We start from the raw sequence: 22,031 nt of genomic DNA, 5'->3' as shown, positions 1-22,031 counted from the left end.
GTACCTAAGAATGTGCGCTTGAAGGGCCATAGATGAGGTCACTGCGCTCTGATTGGTCCGTAGCGGTTGCGTGACCGCTACGCGACCAATCACAAAGCAGTGACGTCACCTAAGGTCTTTCAAGCGCTTGAAATACCTTAGAAGACGTCACGGCTTTGTGATTGGTCGCGTAGCGGTCACGCGACCGCTACGCGACCAATCAGAAGCTGCGGACGTCTTCTAAGGTATTTCAAGCGCTTGAAAGACCTTAGGTGACGTCACTGCTTTGTGATTGGTCGCGTAGCAGTCACGCGACCGCTACGGACCAATCAGAGCACAGTGACCTCATCTAAGGCCCTTCAAGCGCGCATTCTTAGGTACAACGGCGTCGGAGGGTGAGTATATCCCTATTTTTTATTTTAATTCTTTCTTTTACACATTGATATGGATCCCAGGGCCTGAAGGAGAGTTTCCTCTCCTTCAGACCCTGGGAACCATACAGGATACCGTCCGATACTTGGTGTCCCATTGACTTGTATTGGTATCGGGTATCGGTATCGGATTAGATCCGATACTTTGCCGGTATCGGCCGATACTTTCCGATACCGATACTTTCAAGTATCGGACGGTATCGCTCAACACTAATAGAGAGGCATCAATAAGGTGCCCCCATTACTAATCCCATAGTCACATTGTATAAAAACACACTCCAAGAATAAAGTCCTTTTATTGAAAAAATGATACAGACTCCTTTAATAATCTTAATAAAACCATACTTCTGACCACGCGTAATTCCACCAAAGCCCTCATTCTCCTGTAAAAAAAACAACAATAATAAACAACAATATCCCTCACCTCTCCATCATTCTGTCCCACACCGTAATCCATGTCTGGGGGAGAAGTAGTTTTCAACCTGGACAGTGCCAAGATGCGAGCGTCTAGGCTGAGAACCACTGGTGAATGAAATGCTGCGAGTGCAGCCTCAGTGACTAGTGATGATGTCACTGAGGTTCTGTTCCCACACAGTGCAGAGGCGAGTTCACCAGGAGAATTTCACTGTGGTGAATTTCAACTGCAGAAAATGCGCCTCTGCACCATGCAACATTCTCATGGTGCTAGCAGGGATCTCACCAAGGTCACCGCAGTTCAGGCTGGCTGGGAACAGAGCTTCAGTGACGTCACCGCTAGTAACTGAGGCTGCACTCACAGCAGCTCATTCACCAGTGGTTATCAGCCTGGACGGTCGCATCTTGGCACCGTCCAGGTTGAAAACTATTTCTCCCCCAGACATGGATTATGGCGTGGGACAGAACAATGGACAGGTATGGTATATTGTTGTTTTTTATTTTAGTTTTATTACAGGAGAATGAGGGCTTCGGTTGAATTAGGTGAGGTTGTAAGTATGGTTTAATTAAGATTATTAAAGGAGTCTGTGTCATTTTTTCAATTAAAGGACTTTATTCTGGCTGTGTCTTGACCTACTGTTGTGAATTCCGTTCTTGGGCTCCCTCCGGTGGTTGTAAATGGCACTTTTGTGAGTTCTGCCCTTGGGCTCCCTCCAGTGGTTTTGAGTGGTACTGCTGCTCCTTGGGTTTAGCATTGCAGCTGCTTCCACTGATCGTCTCTCCTGGCTCTGCTATTTAGCCTGGCTCTAGTCTTCAGCCAGTGCCAGCTGTCAATGTTCTTGGTTGGATTCAGATCTCTCCTTGGATTTCTCTGATAGCCTGTCCATTTCAGCAAAGATAAGTCATTGCTTTTCTTTTGGTTGTCCACTTGCTGTGGACTTAATCGTTCAGCTCATGTTGTGTTTTTTCTTGTCCAGCTTGTCTGTATGATATATTCAGCTTAGCTGGAAGCTCTGGGGAAGCAGATTTGCCCCTCCACACCGTGAGTCGGTGTGGAGATTTTTTGTAAACTCTGCGTGGATTTTTAGCTTTTAATACTGACCGCACAGTATCCTTTTCTATCCTGTCTATTTAGTTAGAATTGGCCTCCTTTGCTAAATCTTGTTTTCATTCTGTGTATGTCATTTCCCTCTCCACTCACAGTCAATATTTGTGGGGGGCTAGCTTTCTGTTTCCATCTTTGGGGTAGTTAGTTCTCAGGCTGTGACGAGGTGTCTAGGGAGTGACAGGAACATCCCACGGCTACTTCTAGTGTTGGTGTTAGGATTAGGAACTGCGGTCAGTACCGATACCACCTCCTCAGAGCTCGTCCCATGTTGCTCCTTAACTACCAGGTCATAACAGTACAGCTGGTCCGCAATGTGTTGAATGCATCTCAAAAGAGGGAAAAAAAAAATTCTGAGCCATTTTTTTTTCTTTGCAGCCTGTTTTGTCTTTTTTTTCCCCTTACCTCTGGGTGGCTCAGTGGTTAGGTGCTTGCATGGATATTCAGGGATTGACGTCTCGTGTGGATAATCTTGCTGCTAGAGTACAGGGTATTTCGGATTATATCATTCAGACTCCTGTTTTAGAGCCTAGAATTCCTACTCCTGATTTGTTTTTTGGGGATAGATCCAAATTTTTGAACTTTAAAAATAACTGCAGATTGTTTTTTGCTTTGAGACCCCGTTCCTCTGGTGACCCCATTCAGCAGGTGAAGATTGTCATTTCTCTGCTGCGTGGAGACCCTCAGGACTGGGCATTCTCCCTTGAGTCAGGGGATCCTGCATTACTCAATGTAGACGCATTTTTTCAAGCGCTCGGATTGCTGTATGACGAACCTAATTATGTGGATCAGGCAGAAAAAACCTTGCTGGCTCTGTGTCAGGGTCAGGAAGCGGCAGAAGTATACTGCCAGAAATTTAGAAAGTGGTCTGTGCTCACAAAATGGAATGAGTATGCCCTGGCAGCAATTTTCAGAAAGGGTCTTTCTGAAGCCCTTAAAGATGTTATGGTGGGGTTCCCCACGCCTGCTGGTTTGACTGAATCAATGTCTCTGGCCATTCAGATTGATCGGCGCCTGCACGAGCGCAAGGTGGTGCACCATATGGCAGTGTCCTCTGAGCAGAGTCCTGAGCCTATGCAATGTGATAGGATTTTGACTAGAGCAGAACGGCAGGAATTCAGACGTCAGAATAGGCTTTGTTTTTACTGTGGTGATTCTGCTCATGCTATTTCTGAGTGCCCTAAGCGTACTAAGAGGGTCGCTAGGTCTGTTGCCATTAGTACTGTACAGCCTAAAGTTCTCTTGTCTGTTACCCTGATTTGCTCATTATCATCCTTTTCTGTTATGGCATTTGTAGATTCAGGCGCTGCCCTGAACTTAATGGACTTAGAGTTCGCCAGATGCTGTGGTTTTTCCTTGCAGCCTTTGCAGAGCCCTATTCCCTTAAGGGGGATTGATGCTACACCATTGGCCAAGAATAAACCTCAGTACTGGACACAGTTGACCATGTACATGGCTCCAGCACATCAGGAAGATTGTCGTTTTCTGGTGTTGCATAATTTGCATGATGTTGTTGTGCTGGGTTTTCCATGGTTACAGGTGCATAATCCGGTGCTGGATTGGAAATCTATGTCTGTGACTAGTTGGGGTTGTCAAGGGATACATAGTGATGTTCCTTTAATGTCAATTTCCTCTTCCCCCTCTTCAGAAGTTCCTGAGTTTTTGTCGGATTTCCAGGATGTATTTGATGAGCCCAAGTCCAGTTCCCTTCCTCCTCATAGGGACTGCGATTGTGCTATTAACTTGATTCCTGGCTGTAAGTTCCCTAAGGGCCGACTTTTCAATCTGTCTGTGCCAGAGCATGCAGCCATGCGGAGTTATGTAAAGGAGTCTTTGGAGAAGGGGCATATTCGCCCGTCTTCGTCACCGTTGGGAGCTGGATTCTTCTTTGTTGCCAAGAAGGATGGCTCCTTGAGACCCTGTATAGATTATCGCCTTCTCAATAAGATCACGGTCAAATTCCAATACCCTTTACCTTTGCTTTCTGATTTGTTTGCTTGGATTAAGGGGGCTAGTTGGTTTACTAAGATTGACCTTCGAGGGGCGTATAATCTTGTTCGTATTAAACAGGGTGACGAATGGAAAACAGCATTTAATACGCCCGAAGGCCATTTTGAATACCTTGTGATGCCATTCGGGCTCTCTAATGCTCCATCTGTGTTTCAGTCCTTTATGCATGATATCTTCCGGAATTATCTTGTTAAATTCATGATTGTATATTTGGATGATATTTTGTTTTTTTCCGATGATTGGGAGTCTCATGTGAAACAGGTCAGGATGGTATTTCAGATCCTTCGTGCTAATGCTTTGTTTGTGAAGGGGTCTAAGTGCTTTTTTGGAGTTCAGAAGGTTTCTTTTTTGGGTTTCATTTTTTCTCCCTCGGCTATAGAAATGGATCCTGTTAAGGTCCAGGCCATTCATGATTGGATTCAACCCACATCTGTGAAGAGCCTTCAGAAATTTTTGGGCTTTGCTAATTTTTATCGCCATTTCATTGCTAACTTTTCCAGTGTGGTTAAGCCCCTGACCGATTTGACGAAGAAAGGCGCTGATGTGATGAATTGGTCCTCTGCGGCTGTTGAGGCCTTTCAGGAACCTAAACGTCGTTTTACTTCTGCCCCTGTATTGCGTCAGCCGGATGTTTCTCTTCCTTTTCAGGTTGAGGTTGACGCTTCTGAGATTGGGGCAGGGGCCATTTTGTCTCAGAGAAGTTCTGATGGATGAACCCGTGTGCCTTCTTCTCCAGAAAGTTTTCGCCTGCTGAGCGTAATTATGATGTCGGCAATCGGGAGTTGTTGGCTATGAAGTGGGCATTTGAGGAGTGGCGACATTGGCTTGAGGGAGCCAAGCATCGCGTTGTGGTCTTGACCGATCATAAGAATCTGATTTACCTCGAGTCTGCCAAGCGGTTGAACCCTAGACAAGCTCGATGGTCCCTGTTTTTCTCCCGTTTTGATTTTGTGGTCTCGTATCTTCCGGGATCTAAGAATGTGAAGGCTGATGCCCTCTCTAGGAGTTTTTTGCCTGATTCTCCGGGAGTCCTTGAGCCGGTTGGTATTCTCAAGGAGGGGGTGATTCTTTCTGCCATCTCCCCTGATTTACGGCGGGTGTCATGATCTCCATGGCCAGAGAACTAGCATAAGCCTCTATAGGAACAAGCTCTTGGAAGATGTAACTGTACTGACCATGAACTAAACCTACCGCATCATCTAGAAGTAGCCAGGTAGCATGTCCTACTTTTTATCCCTATATGCCCAGCGCCGGCCGGAGAACTAAATAATGCTAGCAGAGGGAAATATAAGACCTGACTCACCTCTAGAGAAATGCCCAAAAGGAGACAGGAGCCCCCCACATATATTGGCGGTGATATGAGATGAAACAACAAACGCAGCAGGAAAATAGTTTTAGCAAATTTGAGGTCCGCTTTCTAGATAGCAGAAGACAGAAAGCATACTTTCATGGTCAGTAGAAAACCCTAACAAAACACATCCAGAAATTACTTTAGGACTCTGGCATTAACTCATAATACCAGAGTGGCAATTCCTGATCAACAAGAGCTTTCCAGACACAGTAACGAAACTGCAGCTGTGAACTGGAACCAAAATACAAAAACAAAACATGGACGAATGTCCAACTTATCTAGTAGATGTCTGGGAGCAGGAACAAGCACAGAGAGGCTTCTGATAACATTGTTGACCGGCAAGCATCTAACAGAGAAGCCAGGTTATATAGCGACACCCAGATCTAATCAGAACAGGTGAACAGGGAAGATGATGTCACAAGTTCAATTCCACCAGTAGCCACCGGGGGAGCCCAGAATCCAAATTCACAACAGTACCCCCCCCTCAAGGAGGGGGCACCGAACCCTCACCAGAACCACCAGGGCGATCAGGATGGGCCCTATGAAAGGCACGAACCAGATCAGAGGCATGAACATCAGATGCAGTGACCCAAGAATTATCCTCCTGGCCGTATCCCTTCCACTTGACCAGATACTGGAGTCTCCGTCTGGAAACACGGGAGTCTAGGATTTTTTCCACAACGTACTCCAACTCACCCTCAACCAACACCGGAGCAGGAGGCTCAACGGAAGGCACAACCGGTGCCTCATACCTGCGCAATAACGACCGATGAAAAACGTTATGAATAGAAAAGGATGCAGGGAGGTCCAAACGGAAGGAAACAGGGTTAAGAATCTCCAATATTTTATACGGACCGATGAACCGAGGCTTAAACTTAGGAGATGAGACCCTCATAGGGACAAAACGAGAAGACAACCACACCAAATCTCCAACACAAAGCCGAGGACCAACACGACGGTGACGGTTGGCAAAAAGCTGAGTCTTCTCCTGGGACAACTTTAAATTGTCCATCACCTGCCCCCAGATATGATGCAATCTCTCCACCACCGCATCCACTCCAGGACAATCCGAGGATTCCATCTGACCGGAGGAAAATCGAGGATGGAACCCCGAATTACAGAAAAACGGGGAAACCAAGGTGGCAGAGCTGGCCCGATTATTGAGGGCGAACTCCGCCAATGGCAAAAAAGCAACCCAATCATCCTGGTCAGCAGACACAAAACACCTCAGATATGTCTCCAGGGTCTGATTAGTCCGCTCGGTCTGGCCATTAGTCTGAGGGTGAAAAGCAGACGAAAAAGACAAATCTATGCCCATCCTAGCACAAAATGCCCGCCAAAATTTAGACACAAATTGGGTTCCTCTGTCAGAAACGATATTCTCAGGAATACCATGCAAACGAACAACATTTTGAAAAAACAGGGGCACCAACTCGGAAGAAGAAGGCAATTTGGGCAGGGGAACCAAATGAACCATCTTAGAAAAACGGTCACACACCACCCAGATGACAGACATCTTCTGAGAAACAGGCAGATCTGAAATAAAATCCATCGAGATGTGTGTCCAAGGCCTCTTAGGAATAGGCAAGGGCAACAATAATCCACTAGCCCGAGAACAACAAGGCTTGGCCCGAGCACAAACGTCACAAGACTGCACAAAGCCTCGCACATCTCGTGACAGGGAAGGCCACCAGAAGGATCTTGCCACCAAATCCCTGGTACCAAAAATTCCAGGATGACCTGCCAACGCAGAAGAATGCACCTCAGAGATGACTTTACTGGTCCAATCATCAGGAACAAACAGCCTATCAGGCGGACAACGATCCGGTCTATCCGCCTGAAACTCCTGCAAGGCCCGCCGCAGGTCTGGAGAAACAGCTGACAAGATAACTCCCTCCTTAAGAATACCTGTGGGGTCAGAGTTGCCAGGTGAATCAGGCTCAAAACTCCTAGAAAGGGCATCCGCCTTAACATTCTTAGAACCTGGTAGGTACGATACCACAAAATTAAACCGAGAAAAAAATAATGACCAGCGCGCCTGTCTAGGATTCAGGCGCCTGGCGGTCTCAAGATAAATCAAATTTTTGTGGTCAGTCAATACCACCACCTGATGTCTGGCCCCCTCGAGCCAATGGCGCCACTCCTCAAACGCCCACTTCATGGCCAAAAGCTCCCGATTCCCAACATCATAATTCCGCTCAGCGGGCGAAAATTTACGGGAAAAGAAGGCACAAGGCCTCATCACGGCGCAGTCAGAACTTTTCTGCGACAACACTGCCCCAGCTCCGATCTCAGAAGCGTCGACCTCAACCTGAAAAGGAAGAGTCACATCAGGCTGACGCAACACAGGGGCAGAAGAAAAACGGCGCTTAAGCTCCTGAAAGGCCTCCACAGCATCAGGGGACCAATTAGCAACATCAGCACCCTGTCTAGTCAAATCGGTCAATGGCTTAACGACATCCGAAAAACCAGAAATAAATCGACGATAAAAGTTGGCAAAGCCCAAAAATTTCTGAAGACTTTTAAGAGAAGAGGGCTGCGTCCAATCACAAATAGCTTGAACCTTGACAGGATCCATCTCAATGGAAGAGGGAGAAAAAATATATCCCAAAAAGGAAATTCTCTGAACCCCAAAAACGCACTTAGAACCCTTGACACACAGAGAATTAGACCGCAAAACCTGAAAAACCCTCTTAACTTGCCGGACATGAGAGTCCCAGTCATCCGAAAAAATCAGAATATCATCCAGATACACTATCATAAATTTATCCAAAAAATCGCGGAAAATATCATGCATAAAGGACTGGAAGACTGAAGGGGCATTAGAAAGACCAAAAGGCATCACCAAATACTCAAAGTGGCCCTCGGGCGTATTAAATGCGGTTTTCCACTCATCCCCCTGCCTGATCCGCACCAAATTATACGCCCCACGGAGATCAATCTTAGAGAACCACTTGGCCCCCTTTATGCGAGCAAACAAATCAGTCAGCAACGGCAATGGGTATTGATATTTAACCGTGATTTTATTCAAAAGCCGATAATCAATACATGGTCTCAAAGAGCCGTCTTTTTTTGACACAAAGAAAAAACCGGCTCCTAAGGGAGATGACGATGGACGAATATGTCCCTTTTCCAAGGACTCCTTTATATATTCTCGCATAGCAGTATGTTCAGGCACAGACAGATTAAATAAACGACCCTTTGGGTATTTACTACCCGGAATTAAATCTATAGCACAATCGCACTCACGGTGCGGAGGTAGTGAACCCAGCTTGGGTTCTTCAAAGACGTCACGATAATCAGACAGGAACTCAGGGATTTCAGAGGGAATAGATGATGAAATGGACACCAAAGGTACGTCCCCATGAGTCCCCTTACATCCCCAGCTCAACACAGACATAGCTCTCCAGTCAAGGATTTTAACCCTTTAGTGGGCCGGTCAAACTGTCATGATCTCCATGGCCAGAGAACTAGCATAAGCCTCTATAGGAACAAGCTCTTGGAAGATGTAACTGTACTGACCATGAACTAAACCTACCGCATCATCTAGAAGTAGCCAGGTAGCATGTCCTACTTTTTATCCCTATATGCCCAGCGCCGGCCGGAGAACTAAATAATGCTAGCAGAGGGAAATATAAGACCTGACTCACCTCTAGAGAAATGCCCAAAAGGAGACAGGAGCCCCCCACATATATTGGCGGTGATATGAGATGAAACAACAAACGCAGCAGGAAAATAGTTTTAGCAAATTTGAGGTCCGCTTTCTAGATAGCAGAAGACAGAAAGCATACTTTCATGGTCAGTAGAAAACCCTAACAAAACACATCCAGAAATTACTTTAGGACTCTGGCATTAACTCATAATACCAGAGTGGCAATTCCTGATCAACAAGAGCTTTCCAGACACAGTAACGAAACTGCAGCTGTGAACTGGAACCAAAATACAAAAACAAAACATGGACGAATGTCCAACTTATCTAGTAGATGTCTGGGAGCAGGAACAAGCACAGAGAGGCTTCTGATAACATTGTTGACCGGCAAGCATCTAACAGAGAAGCCAGGTTATATAGCGACACCCAGATCTAATCAGAACAGGTGAACAGGGAAGATGATGTCACAAGTTCAATTCCACCAGTAGCCACCGGGGGAGCCCAGAATCCAAATTCACAACAGGCGGGTGCTTCGGGAGTTTCAGGCTGATAAACCTGACCGCTGTCCAGTGGGGAAACTGTTTGTTCCTGATAGATGGACTAGTAAGGTAATTTCTGAGGTTCATTGTTCGGTGTTGGCTGGTCATCCTGGGATTTTTGGTACCAGAGATTTGGTTGCTAGGTCCTTTTGGTGGCCTTCCTTGTCGCGGGATGTGTGTTCTTTTGTGCAGTCCTGTGGGACTTGTGCCCGGGCCAAGCCTTGCTGTTCCCGTGCTAGTGGGTTGCTTTTGCCTTTGCCGGTCCCTGAGAGGCCCTGGACGCATATTTCCATGGATTTTATTTCGGATCTTCCTGTTTCCCAGAAGATGTCTGTTATCTGGGTGGTTTGTGACCGGTTTTCTAAGATGGTCCATTTGGTACCTTTGCCTAAGTTGCCTTCCTCCTCTGATTTGGTTCCATTGTTTTTTCAGCATGTGGTTCGTTTGCATGGCATTCCGGAGAATATTGTGTCTGACAGAGGTTCCCAGTTTGTTTCTAGGTTTTGGCGGTCCTTTTGTGCTAGAATGGGCATTGATTTGTCTTTTTCTTCAGCATTTCATCCTCAGACAAATGGCCAAACTGAGCGAACCAATCAGACCTTGGAAACCTATTTGATATGCTTTGTGTCTGCTGATCAGGATGATTGGGTGACCTTCTTGCCGTTGGCCGAGTTTGCCCTTAATAATCGGGCTAGTTCGGCTACCTTGGTTTCGCCTTTTTTTGTAATTTTGGTTTTCATCCTCGTTTTTCTTCAGGGCAGGTTGAGCCTTCTGACTTTCCTGGTGTGGATTCTGTGGTGGACAGGTTACAGCAGATTTGGACTCATGTGGTGGACAATTTGACGTTGTCTCAGGAAAAGGCTCAACGTTTTGCTAACCGTCGTCAGTGTGTTGGTCCCCGGCTTCGTGTTGGGGATTTAGTCTGGTTATCGTCTCGTCATGTTCCTATGAAGGTTTCTTCCCCTAAGTTCAAGCCTTGCTTTATTGGTCCATATAAGATTTCTGAAATTATCAATCCGGTATCTTTTCGTTTGGCCCTTCCAGCTTCTTTTTCCATCCATAATGTTTTCCATAGATCTTTGTTGCGGAGATATGTGGTGCCCGTGGTTCCCTCTGTTGATCCTCCTGCTCCGGTGTTGGTTGAGGGGGAGTTGGAATATGTGGTTGAGAAGATATTGGATTCTCGTTTTTCGAGGCGGAAGCTTCAGTATCTGGTCAAGTGGAAGGGTTACGGCCAGGAGGATAATTCTTGGGTTGTTGCCTCCGATGTCCATGCTGCCGATTTGGTTCGTGCTTTTCACTTGGCTCGTCCTGATCGGCCTGGGGGCTCTGGTGAAGGTTTGGTGACCCCTCCTCAAGGGGGGGGGTACTGTTGGGAATTCCGTTCTTGGGCTCCCTCCGGTGGTTGTAAATGGCACTTTTGTGAGTTCTGCCCTTGGGCTCCCTCCGGTGGTTTTGAGTGGTACTGCTGCTCCTTGGGTTTAGCATTGCAGCTGCTTCCACTGATCGTCTCTCCTGGCTCTGCTATTTAGCCTGGCTCTAGTCTTCAGCCAGTGCCAGCTGTCAATGTTTCTTGGTTGGATTCAGATCTCTCCTTGGATTTCTCTGATAGCCTGTCCATTTCAGCAAAGATAAGTCATTGCTTTTCTTTTGGTTGTCCACTTGCTGTGGACTTAATCATTCAGCTCATGTTGTGTTTTTTCTTGTCCAGCTTGTCTGTATGATATATTCAGCTTAGCTGGAAGCTCTGGGGAAGCAGATTTGCCCCTCCACACCGTGAGTCGGTGTGGAGATTTTTTGTAAACTCTGCGTGGATTTTTAGCTTTTAATACTGACCGCACAGTATCCTTTTCTATCCTGTCTATTTAGTTAGAATTGGCCTCCTTTGCTAAATCTTGTTTTCATTCTGTGTATGTCATTTCCCTCTCCACTCACAGTCAATATTTGTGGGGGGCTATCTTTCCTTTGGGGTTTTCTCTGAGGCAAGATAGCTTTCTGTTTCCATCTTTAGGGGTAGTTAGTTCTCAGGCTGTGACGAGGTGTCTAGGGAGTGACAGGAACATCCCACGGCTACTTCTAGTGTTGGTGTTAGGATTAGGAACTGCGGTCAGTACAGATACCACCTCCTCAGAGCTCGTCCCATGTTGCTCCTTAACCACCAGGTCATAACAACTTACCATGTAACTATATGACTAGTAATGGATGTAGATGTCTTATTGATGTCTCTCCATTACTAACCATGGGGCTTGATGTCACCTGACAAAGCAAAGGTAACATCAACCCCACAAATATGAACCCCACTTGTCACCACTTCAGGGCAAGTGGGAAGAGCCAGGCAAAGCACCAGAATTGGCGCATCTAATAGATGTGCCTTTTCTGGGCAGCTGCAGGCTGCTATTTTTAGGCTGGCTGGTCTATATCTATGGCCCCTTAACAGCCTGAGAATACTAGCCCCATTTGGCTGCTTTAGCAAGGCTGGTTGTCAAAAATGCCACTCCGTTTTTTAAATTATTTATTTAAATAATTAAAAAAACAACATGGGGATCCCTATATTCTTGATAACCAACCTTGCTAACGCTGACAGCTGAGGGTTGCAGCCCCCAGCTGTGAGTTTTGCCTGGCTGGTTATCAAAAATAGAGGGAACCCACACAGGTTTTTTTTAAATTATTTATTTACAGCGCAGGAACGGCTGATGAATACCCCATCATCCGCTCCTGCTCTTACTGTTATTAGCGGCAGCAGGTGTCGGATGATGGGAGCGGTTGTCCCATCAGCTGACACCAGTGACAGGAGGTAAACTGTATATCTCCAATCACAGCTGAGCGCTCACACTGTTTTTTGAGAGCGTGAGAGCTGCGGCTCTCTGACCGGCAGGGATGGTTTCCCCGCTGATCAGAAGCGGTGTTTGCCGCGCTGTCATGCATATGGTAGCATGTCAAACACTGTATTGGCAGGCCCCTCATTCAAGTGAATGGGGTATGGGTCCGGTCTGTTGGATGACAAGCTGTATGGCCGCATCATGCATCCTGCCATCTGCATGTAGATGTAGCGGAGCTGATTGTAAGGTCACATCCTGCTGTCCTTGACTTTTCTGCAGCACATACAATGCAAGAAAAGTCAACCTGCATATTTGCATTCTTTTTCACCATTCAAGTGAATGGGTGAAAAATGCTGCAAAAATGCTGAAAAAGCTGAAAGAAGTGACATGCTCTATTTAAAAAACGCTGCAAAGCACAAAATCCTGATGACAAAAACCAATGTGTGTGCATGAGATTTCTGGAATCTCATAGCCTTTGCTGGTACTGTAAAATGCAGCTGAAAATTAGCATAAAAAACGCAGCCAAAAACACCAACAAAAACGCCCAGTGTGGCTTACTGGGCCAAGTGTTATGCGATGTTTTCTCACATAGCACTCGCCTGTATTCTATGGTAGTGTGACGCTGGGGCCATCATCAGCGGCTCCTGTGCTGTAAATAATTATTTTAGAAAAAAAAAACCTGTGTGGGTTCCCCTGTATTTTTGATAACCAGCCAGGCAAAACTCATGGCTGGGAGCTGCAACCCACAGATGTCAGCTTCAGTAAGGCGGGTTAACAAGAATAGAGGGGTCCTCATGCTAAGTTCACAGAAAATACATTCTCTAGGAATTGAATCTCCTGTGAGAAACCACGTGAACAGACATCTTTACTTGATCCGCTCATGTTTACCATAAATGGCTGTCAGCTGTGAGTCTCAACTTTGTGATTTGATTTATAATGAGGATGAATGTTCATTGGCCCCCTTTATGGGACACTTTGCTGGAGGCAGGGGAAAAATAATTCTACGTCTTTTACCCTATTTCAATGATGCCCTAAACAGCACAGTTGAATATATTGAACATGAAGGAAGAGCATGTTAATTGAAGAAAGTAGTGTTGTACAAAGTGTATCCACATGGGAATATAGTGTGCTGCACTGGTGACTGCTGCTCTGCAAAGCTTGGCAAAGTCAAATATGGCAAATATCACACTAGCACATTAAACATGTCTGTCTTTTTAATCAATAGGCCTTATAAGAGTGGTGAAGGAAAATAAGTGTTATGAGGCAACTTACTGTTGATGGATTTCAAACATAATTTGCCTCCAAATCAGCACTTCTCTGTGTGGATGAGCCATGCATCATGTTTCAAGCGCATTGTTGTTTAATGATTCTACCGGGTGACATTATACAGCTTTTATAGAAGTATTTATGTCAATATCCAGTTAAAGGATTGTCCATATTATGTGGGAAATATACTACACAATTCTAAACCCAGCTAATCTGTCATTTAAATAATTCAGCTTGCTTACAGATTTTAAGCCGGTTAGACAGATTTTCATTTTTATATTTTCGTATAAAAATTTTTCTTACATTTTTTGTGAAACGTGTCAGCAGACACATTTCTGTGAGTCCAAGGAAATCGGACTTCATTCAGATGTCATCTGAGTGCAATCCAAATGTTTTCCATGAACCCATTGTTAGGGCTGGCGGAACACACCGAGTAATTTGAGAGAGGTTATTTGGTGCGTTCGCAGCCCAGGGTCCACCGTGCAGGAGAGGACCTGCTGCTGGCAAATGGCAGCCATTTATGGCAATAGAACTCTGTTACTTCACAGAGACACTGTGCCAGATCTCACTCTGACCCTCGATGGCCTTTGAGTCCACGCCTGAGGACGCCCCGAGTCAGCAGCTGAGACTTTGGCAACTACAAAACGCGGAACCCTGTTGACTTCACAGGAGTATCCAGCAACTGCCGAGCTGATGGCAGTGTGTGACAACACAAACATACAATCTCCTCACCGGAGGAGCCGGTATTCTAGGGGCTTATTTCAGCCGGGGCCCTAAATCCACGCACACAATCTCCTCGCCAGAGGTGCCGGCATTCTAGGGGCTTATTTCAGCCAAGTCCCTGAACACACATAAATGTGACCACACTGGCGCATGCACATAACTGATTCAATACTAGCGCATGGCCGTGCGGTTATGAGAGCCTTAAATAGCGGCAGCAATTACAGGACCTTCCTAGAAGGACCAATGAGAGGCTGCTACAAAGCCTGAGCACCTTCAGGACCTTCCTGGAGGACCAATGGATTTAGCTGCAGTATCTGAACATGTGACCCTCGATCTCCACTGAGAGATCTTACTCTGGGCATGCTCAGAACGAGAAAAGCAGGACTTAGTCCCAGAAGCGCCTGCTCGCCGCTGCCCAGCACTGGCTTCAATGGCAGAAGCTGGAAAAGCAGCAGTAACCCTTTGTACAGAGTCAGACTGTGCAAGACGCTGGGACTGACGTCTCTGCCGAGCAGGCTCCACTGCGGCAGGAGAAGAATAGGAGACCGCAGTGGAGATGGCCTGAGATTCCCCCTGTGCAGAGGCCGGAACTCGACCCCTAACACCCATAGACTTGAATGGGTTAGTGTCTTTCGATTTCAAAGAGAAATCACAATATGATGAGATTATTTTTTCACAGACATATTCTGCACCACTGAATACCATTGGTCCGAATGCTATCCGATAAAAATCATATATCACTCGTTTGATGTATACTCTGGTGTGAGCGAGCCCTCACACAATGAGTATTGTGTTACTTATGTTATTTTCATTGCATGTAATTTTTTACATGCTTTTCTATTGAACTTTTTCCTTTTTGTTTTTTGTCTCTTTTTGTTATGTCATATTTTAAATAAAGCTGCTTTGCTTTTGATACTTACTGATATTTTGGCCTTTTGACAGTCATGTGTGCATTGCATGCAATTTTTGTGCGTTGCCACAATGGGAAAGCACTAGAAACGAATATACATTTTTTATCTGCTGATTTTCCGCATCTAATGTAATTCTATGGGGCAAATCTGCATGTAAAATTCAGTGTACCAGGAAGAGAAATTGACATGTTGCAGATTTGAAACATGCACAGTATTTTATGCTACATAAAAAAGCACAGTGCTATAAAGTGGGGAAAATAAGTATTTTATACCCTGCCGATTTTGCAAGTTTTCCCACCTACAAAGAAGGTAGAGGTCTGTAATTTTTATCGTAGGTACAATTCAACTGTGAGAGAAAGAATCCTAAAATAAAATCAATCAAGACAATCACATTGTAGGATTTTATGTAATGAATTAGCATTTTATTGCATGAAATAAGTAATTGATACAGTAGAAAAACAGAATTTAATATTTGCTACAGAAACCTTTGTTTGCAATTACAGAGGTCTGATGTTTCCTGTAGTTCTTGACCATGTTTGCACACACTGCAGCAGGGATTTTGGCCCACTCCTCCATACAGATCTTCTCCAGGTCTTTCAGGTCTCGGGGCTGTCACTGGGCCATAATACGTTTCTGCTCCCTCCAAAGATTTTCTATTGGATTCAGGTCTGGAGACTGGCTAGGCCACTGCAGGACCTTTAAATGCTTCTTACAGAGCCACTCCTTAGTGGTTGTGTGATTTGGGACATTTTCATGCTGGAAGACACAACCACGACCCATCTTTAAGTGTTCTTACTGATGGAAGGAAGTTGTTGGCTAAAATCTCGCTATACATGACCCCATCCATCCTCCCTTCAATGCAGTGCAGTTGTCCTGTCCCCTTTGCAGAAAAGCACCCCCAAAGTATGATGTTTCACCCACCATGCTTCACGGTTGGAATGGTGTTCTTAGGGTTGTACACATCCTTCTTTTTCCTCCAAACACAGTGAAAGAGTCGATACCAAAAAGTTCATGGGCAAAAAGGAACAAAGGGCCGGGACATGTGCTAGCATGAGCAGGGGGACCGTGTGTGCCCTGCAGGATTTTAATCCATGATGGCAAGTGTGTGACTAATAGTATTGTTTGAGACTGTGGTCCCAGCTCTCTTCAAGTCATTTACCAGGTCCTCACATGTAGTTCTGGGCTGATTCCTGACCTTTCCCACCATCATTTTTACCCCGCTAGGCGAGATCTTGCAAGGAGCCCCAGACCGAGGAATATTGTCAGTCATCTTGTGTTTCTTGCGCTTTCAATTGTGCCAACAGTTGTTGCCTTCTCACCAACCTGTTTACCTATTATCCTGTAGCCCATCCCAGCCTTGTGCAGGTCTACAATTTTGAAATGTAATTATTTAAAAATCATACAATGTGATTTTCTGGTTTTATTTTTATATAATGCTTCTCATAGTTGAAGTGTACCTACAATAAAAATTACAGACCTCTCCATTCTTTGTAGGTTGAAAAACTTGCAAAATCGGCAGTGTATCAGGTACTTATTTTCCCCACTATAAATCCCATCCACTTTGATGGAACTGTATTATGGCAAAGCAAAAATATACAGCATAAAAAAAATCACCAAAAGCTCATTTCGGGAAATTAACGCAAATCAATTGCAATAACAATCATAAATGTTAAGGCGATGCTGGGTCTTTTTAAACCTAGCAATAGCCTCCTCCTAGTGGCATCTCGACTTTTACTAGAAAGTCCTTTAAATAGTTAAATGTTGACCTTGAATCTTTGATCTTAATATTACCATGCTCCTAGATGGAATAACATGATTTATTACTAAAATCTAACATAGTACTAGAACGAATTAGTTCAGAATTGACAAGGGACCATATGGATGCCAGATAAACATTACATCAGTAGACGTTTCTCATCAGAAATTCACATGCCATACTGGATATGTGTTAGAAGAAACTTGCTTAGAGGGAGTCAGATTTAAAACACATCTGCCTTTGGTAGCCCTATAATGAATCGTACATTCCAGAAAATGACAGTATGATTTAGTAGTACATATTATTTTGACCTTGACAAGGGCCATGAGATGATCTCCTGCAGTTTTATCAATATTATACTGGAATATGAAAACAAACTATTCTGTTCAGTCCATATTTCAAGAACTTTTAGGTAATAAAATCTGTTAGGATAAACATATGTTCTTAAAGGATTTCTCTGTTTTTCATCTAAGGCTCTGTGCACATTATTTCCATGGTATATGTTAATATTGGAGTTATGACTACTAAGCCAGATCCATTTTCTCATGTACAGCACCATGGAATTAATGGTGCTTTATAAATAAATAATAATAATAATAATAATACTCTGGTGAACAAAGCCTTAGGATGTGTTCTCACATGCCATTTTTTTGTGAATTCAATGCTGTCAATCATTTTGATAATCATTATGTAAATGAGCAAAAAATATATGTAAACCCACAAGAGATTCTCCAGGCATTGCCTCCATGAGTACACGCAGATAAACAATATTGAACATAATACTGCAAAATATTATTTTTCCCTTAGGTTAACTTTTGTTTTTCCAGGAGAAACCATCTGACAAATTTTAATTTTAATAGTAGATATAGTAAACAATTCATGTTGTATTAACCATGTGCACAGCTAGCTACTGACTCTGAGCCATTATCCTTCCTCAGACATTATGTGTTATCATTATGATTTATTGTAACAGCCTAATTCATTTTTCAGCAAGCAATAAAATTCAGACTGAGTGGCCAAAAAGCTGACACTCATTTTTGGATGCTATTAATTCTCTGTTTTGTCACCAGGACCCCTGCAATGATTGGTTGTTCCTTTGTGGTGGATCGCGCTTACTTTGGAGACATTGGGCTGTTAGATCCTGGCATGGAGGTGTACGGAGGAGAAAATATTGAGCTTGGCATGAGAGTAAGTTTTCAGTTTTAATGCAGTGTAATTTGTGAGATCACATTTTTTAAGTGCATGCATTGTACTCTGTAAAATATGGCCGTAATGACTGAGTGCAATGGACGGATTCCAGGTGTGATATAAAACTCACTGCAGACAGTTTGACTAAATACAAAATTTATAGCTGTGTAGAGTTTGTCTATGTATAGTGTTGAGCGATACCGTCCGATACTTGAAAGTATCGGTATCGGAAAGTATTGGCCGATACCGGCAAAGTATCGGATCTAATCCGATACCGATACCCGATACCAATACAAGTCAATGGGACACCAAGTATCGGACGGTATCCTGTATGGTTCCCAGGGTCTGAAGGAGAGGAAACTCTCCTTCAGGCCCTGGGATCCATATCAATGTGTAAAAGAAAGAATTAAAATAAAAAATAGGGATATACTCACCCTCCGACGCAGCTACGCGACCAATCACAAAGCAGTGACGTCACCTAAGGTCTTTCAAGCGCTTGAAAGACCTTAGGTGACGTCACTGCTTTGTGATTGGTCGCGTAGCGGTCACGCGACCGCTACGGACCAATCAGAGCGCCGTGACGTCATCTAAGGCCCTTCAAGTGCGCATTTTTAGGTACAACGGCTCCCGGTTACGGCGGTAAAGTCCAGGCTGCGTCGGAGAGGAGAGTATATCCCTATTTTTTATTTTAATTCTTTCTTTTACACATTGATACTAATCCCGATACCGATTCCCAATACCACAAAAGTATCGGATCTCGGTATCGGAATTCCGATACCCGCAAGTATCGGCCGATACCCGATACTTGCGGTATCGGAATGCTCAACACTATCTATGTACTAAATGCTAGATTGGATTTAAACTATATCCCATAGACTAATAATGAAAGGGAAAAGATCAGCATATATCTCAAAATCCACTCCGTACTTATTCATGAAATACTCTGAAGTTAGGAAATTTTAGTTACCTTATTAGTGCTATTTTTTATACTGCTTTATCAGTATGGACTGAATATGCGAAATGAGCGTTGGGACTAATACAATTTATTTTTGTGACTACCCTATCCCTCTCTTATAAATTTGGGTAACATGCCTTTTTGTTCTGATGCATTGACCTTGTATATTTATTGAGATAGGGGCCTTACCTTTTGGGCTTTGAGCAAGGACCAAATGGCGCCTTCTACATATAGATATTTATGTCTTTCATTTACCTTAACTTACTGGAAGACTTATACTACATATAGGCGATTCTTGGGACTTACTCTCATGGTATCACTTCCTCTTCTATTTCTATTGATAATTGTTAAGACATATGTCTAACATTGTCTCTGTATGATGGATGTGTGTCAATTTTGCCTGTCTCTTTGCTCCGCACCTCTTTTTAAATGTGTTGTTAAACTGTTTGGTAACTAATAAAGACTTTCTTACTTGTTTGAAAAAATACACACTCTGTTTCCTCCTTCTCTTAAGTTATTAATTGCCTGCCTGATGTGCCCTGTGCCAATCTCTTCCACCTCAGAGCAGTCACGAGCCGCTCCTGCCGCAGCCGGCGGTTCTGCATCTTCCACTGAGAGCAGCTGCTTCTCTTCCCCTTTGCTATGTTAACGGGGCGTGACTGCCAATGTCATACTGATTTACATCCGGTTCCCCTAATCTGTGATTACTCTAAGCAGGCGCCGGGCAGAACAGGCAGGTGTTGTGAATTCTGCTCTTGGGTTCCCTCCAGTGGTTGTTGGTAGTAATTCAGTTGTCCCTGGGTTGCAATCCTGGGCAGGTGTCCCTGCTGATTGCAGCTCTGACTGGGATATTTAGGTGTGCAGGATTCATTAGCCCTTGCCAGTTGTCCATTGTTCTTGGAGGTTTTGCATCTCTGTCTGGTTCCTCCTGCCCTGCTGCCAAATCAGCAAAGATAAGTGTCTGGTTTTGTTTCTACAGCACACATGCTGTGTGCTTTACAATTCAGTACTATTCAATGTTTTTTCTTGTCCAGCTTAGACTGTGTTTGGATATTTCAGTCAAGTTGGATTCTCAGGAGATGCAGATATACATTCCATGTCTTTAGTTAGATGGTGGAATTTTTGTATTATCTGCTGTGGATATTTTTAGGGTTTTAATACTGACCTCTTAGTATTCTGTCCTATCCTTTCCTATTTAGCTAGCGTGGCCTCTTTTGCTATATCCTGATTTCTGCCTGCGTGTGTCTTTCCTCTAATACTGACAGTCAATATTTGTGGGGGGCTGCCTATCCTTTGGGGTTGTGCTCTGAGGCAAGATAGAATTCCCATTTCCATCTATAGGGGTATTTAGTCCTCCGGCTGTGTCGAGGTGTCTAGGATGTGTTAGGTACACCCCACTGCTACTTCTAGGTGCGGTGACAGTTTAGGGTTTGCGGTCAGTACAGGTTCCACCTACTCCTGAGAAAGTCTCATGTGGCTCCAAGGTCACCGGATCATAACAGTACAACTGGCCAACAATGAGTTAAATGCATCTCAGAAGAAGGGAAGAAAGAGCCATTTTTTTTCTGTAGCTTGCTTTGTCTTTTCTTCCCTCTTTTTCTCTGGGTGGCTGAGGAGTCTTGTGCTAGCATGGATGTTCAGGGATTAGCTTCTCATGTAGATCAGCTTGCTGCTAGGGTACAGGGTATTTCTGATTATATTGTTCAGACTCCAGTTTTAGAGCCTAAGATTCCTACTCCTGATTTGTTTTTTGGGGACAGGTCCAAATTTCTGAGTTTTAAAAACAACTGTAAACTGTTTTTTGCTCTGAGACCTCGATCCTCTGATTCCATTCAGCAGGTTAAAATTGTCATCTCCCTGCTGCGTGTTGATCCTCAGGATTGGGCATTTTCCCTGGAATCTGGGAATCCGGCCTTGCTAAATGTAGATGCCTTTTTTCAGGCTTTAGGATTATTATATGATGAACCAAATTCTGTGGATCAAGTGGAGAAGACCTTGTTGGTCCTGTCTCAGGGTCAAGAAGTGGCAGAATTGTATTGTCAGAAATTTAGAAAATGGTCTGTGTTGACTAAATGGAATGATGATGCTTTGGCGGCAATTTTCAGGAAGGGTCTTTCTGAATCCATTAAAGATGTTATGGTGGAGTTTCCCACGCCTTTCGGTCTGAGTGATTCTATGTCTCTGGCCATTCAGATTGATCGGCGTTTGCGGGAGCGCAGAACTGTGCGCGCTGTGGCGTTGTCCTCAGAGCAGATGCCTGAGTCAATGCAGTGTGATAGGATTCTGTCTAGAACGGAACAACAGGGATTCAGACGTCAGAATAGGTTGTGTATTTATTGTGGTGATGCTTCTCATGTTATTTCAGTCTGCCCTAGGCGTACAAAGAGGATCGCTAGTTCATTTACCATCAGTACTGTACAACCTAAATTTTTATTATCTGTGTCCTTGATTTGCTCATTATCATCATTTTCTGTTATGGCGTTTGTAGATTCAGGCGCCGCCTTGAACTTAATGGACTTTGAGTTTGCCAGGCGTTGTGGTTTTCCCTTGCAGTCTTTGCAGAACCCTATTCCTTTAAGGGGCATTGATGCTACACCTTTGGCTAAAAATAAGCCCCAGTTCTGGACACAGGTGACCATGTGCATGGCGCCAGCCCATCAGGAAGATTGTCGATTTCTGGTGTTGCATAATTTACATGATGCTATCATGCTGGGTTTTCCAAGGTTGCAAGCACATAATCCTGTGTTGGATTGGAAGTCTATGTGACTAGTTGGGGATGTCAGGGGGTTCATAATGATGTTCCTTTGATGTCAATCTCCTTTTCTTCCACTTCTGAAATTCCAGAGTTTTTGTCTGATTTTCAGGATGTATTCGATGAGCCCAAGTCCAGTTCCCTTCCACCGCATAGGGACTGTGATTGTGCGATTGACTTGAT

The 22,031-nt window shown here is 44.3% G+C and overlaps 1 protein-coding gene across 2 annotated transcripts in view; it reads left to right on the top strand.

Annotated features, from left to right (window-relative positions):
- GALNT9 (polypeptide N-acetylgalactosaminyltransferase 9) overlaps positions 1-22,031 on the top strand; it is a 657,891-nt gene that overhangs the window by 375,973 nt on the left and 259,887 nt on the right. For both annotated transcript variants that reach the window (XR_013223599.1, XM_077293342.1), the window contains exon 6: positions 18,024-18,141. Coding sequence is in view for 1 of the 2 variants with exons in the window: in XM_077293342.1 (XP_077149457.1) it covers positions 18,024-18,141 (118 nt within the window). In the remaining variant the exon portion in view is untranslated. The remainder of the gene's footprint in view (positions 1-18,023; positions 18,142-22,031) is intronic.

Source organism: Ranitomeya variabilis, chromosome 1, assembly GCF_051348905.1.
Source record: "Ranitomeya variabilis isolate aRanVar5 chromosome 1, aRanVar5.hap1, whole genome shotgun sequence".
Taxonomy (NCBI): domain Eukaryota; kingdom Metazoa; phylum Chordata; class Amphibia; order Anura; family Dendrobatidae; genus Ranitomeya; species Ranitomeya variabilis.
Note: the sequence above shows the minus strand (reverse complement) of the source record. Positions and strands in the feature narration are given on the sequence as shown.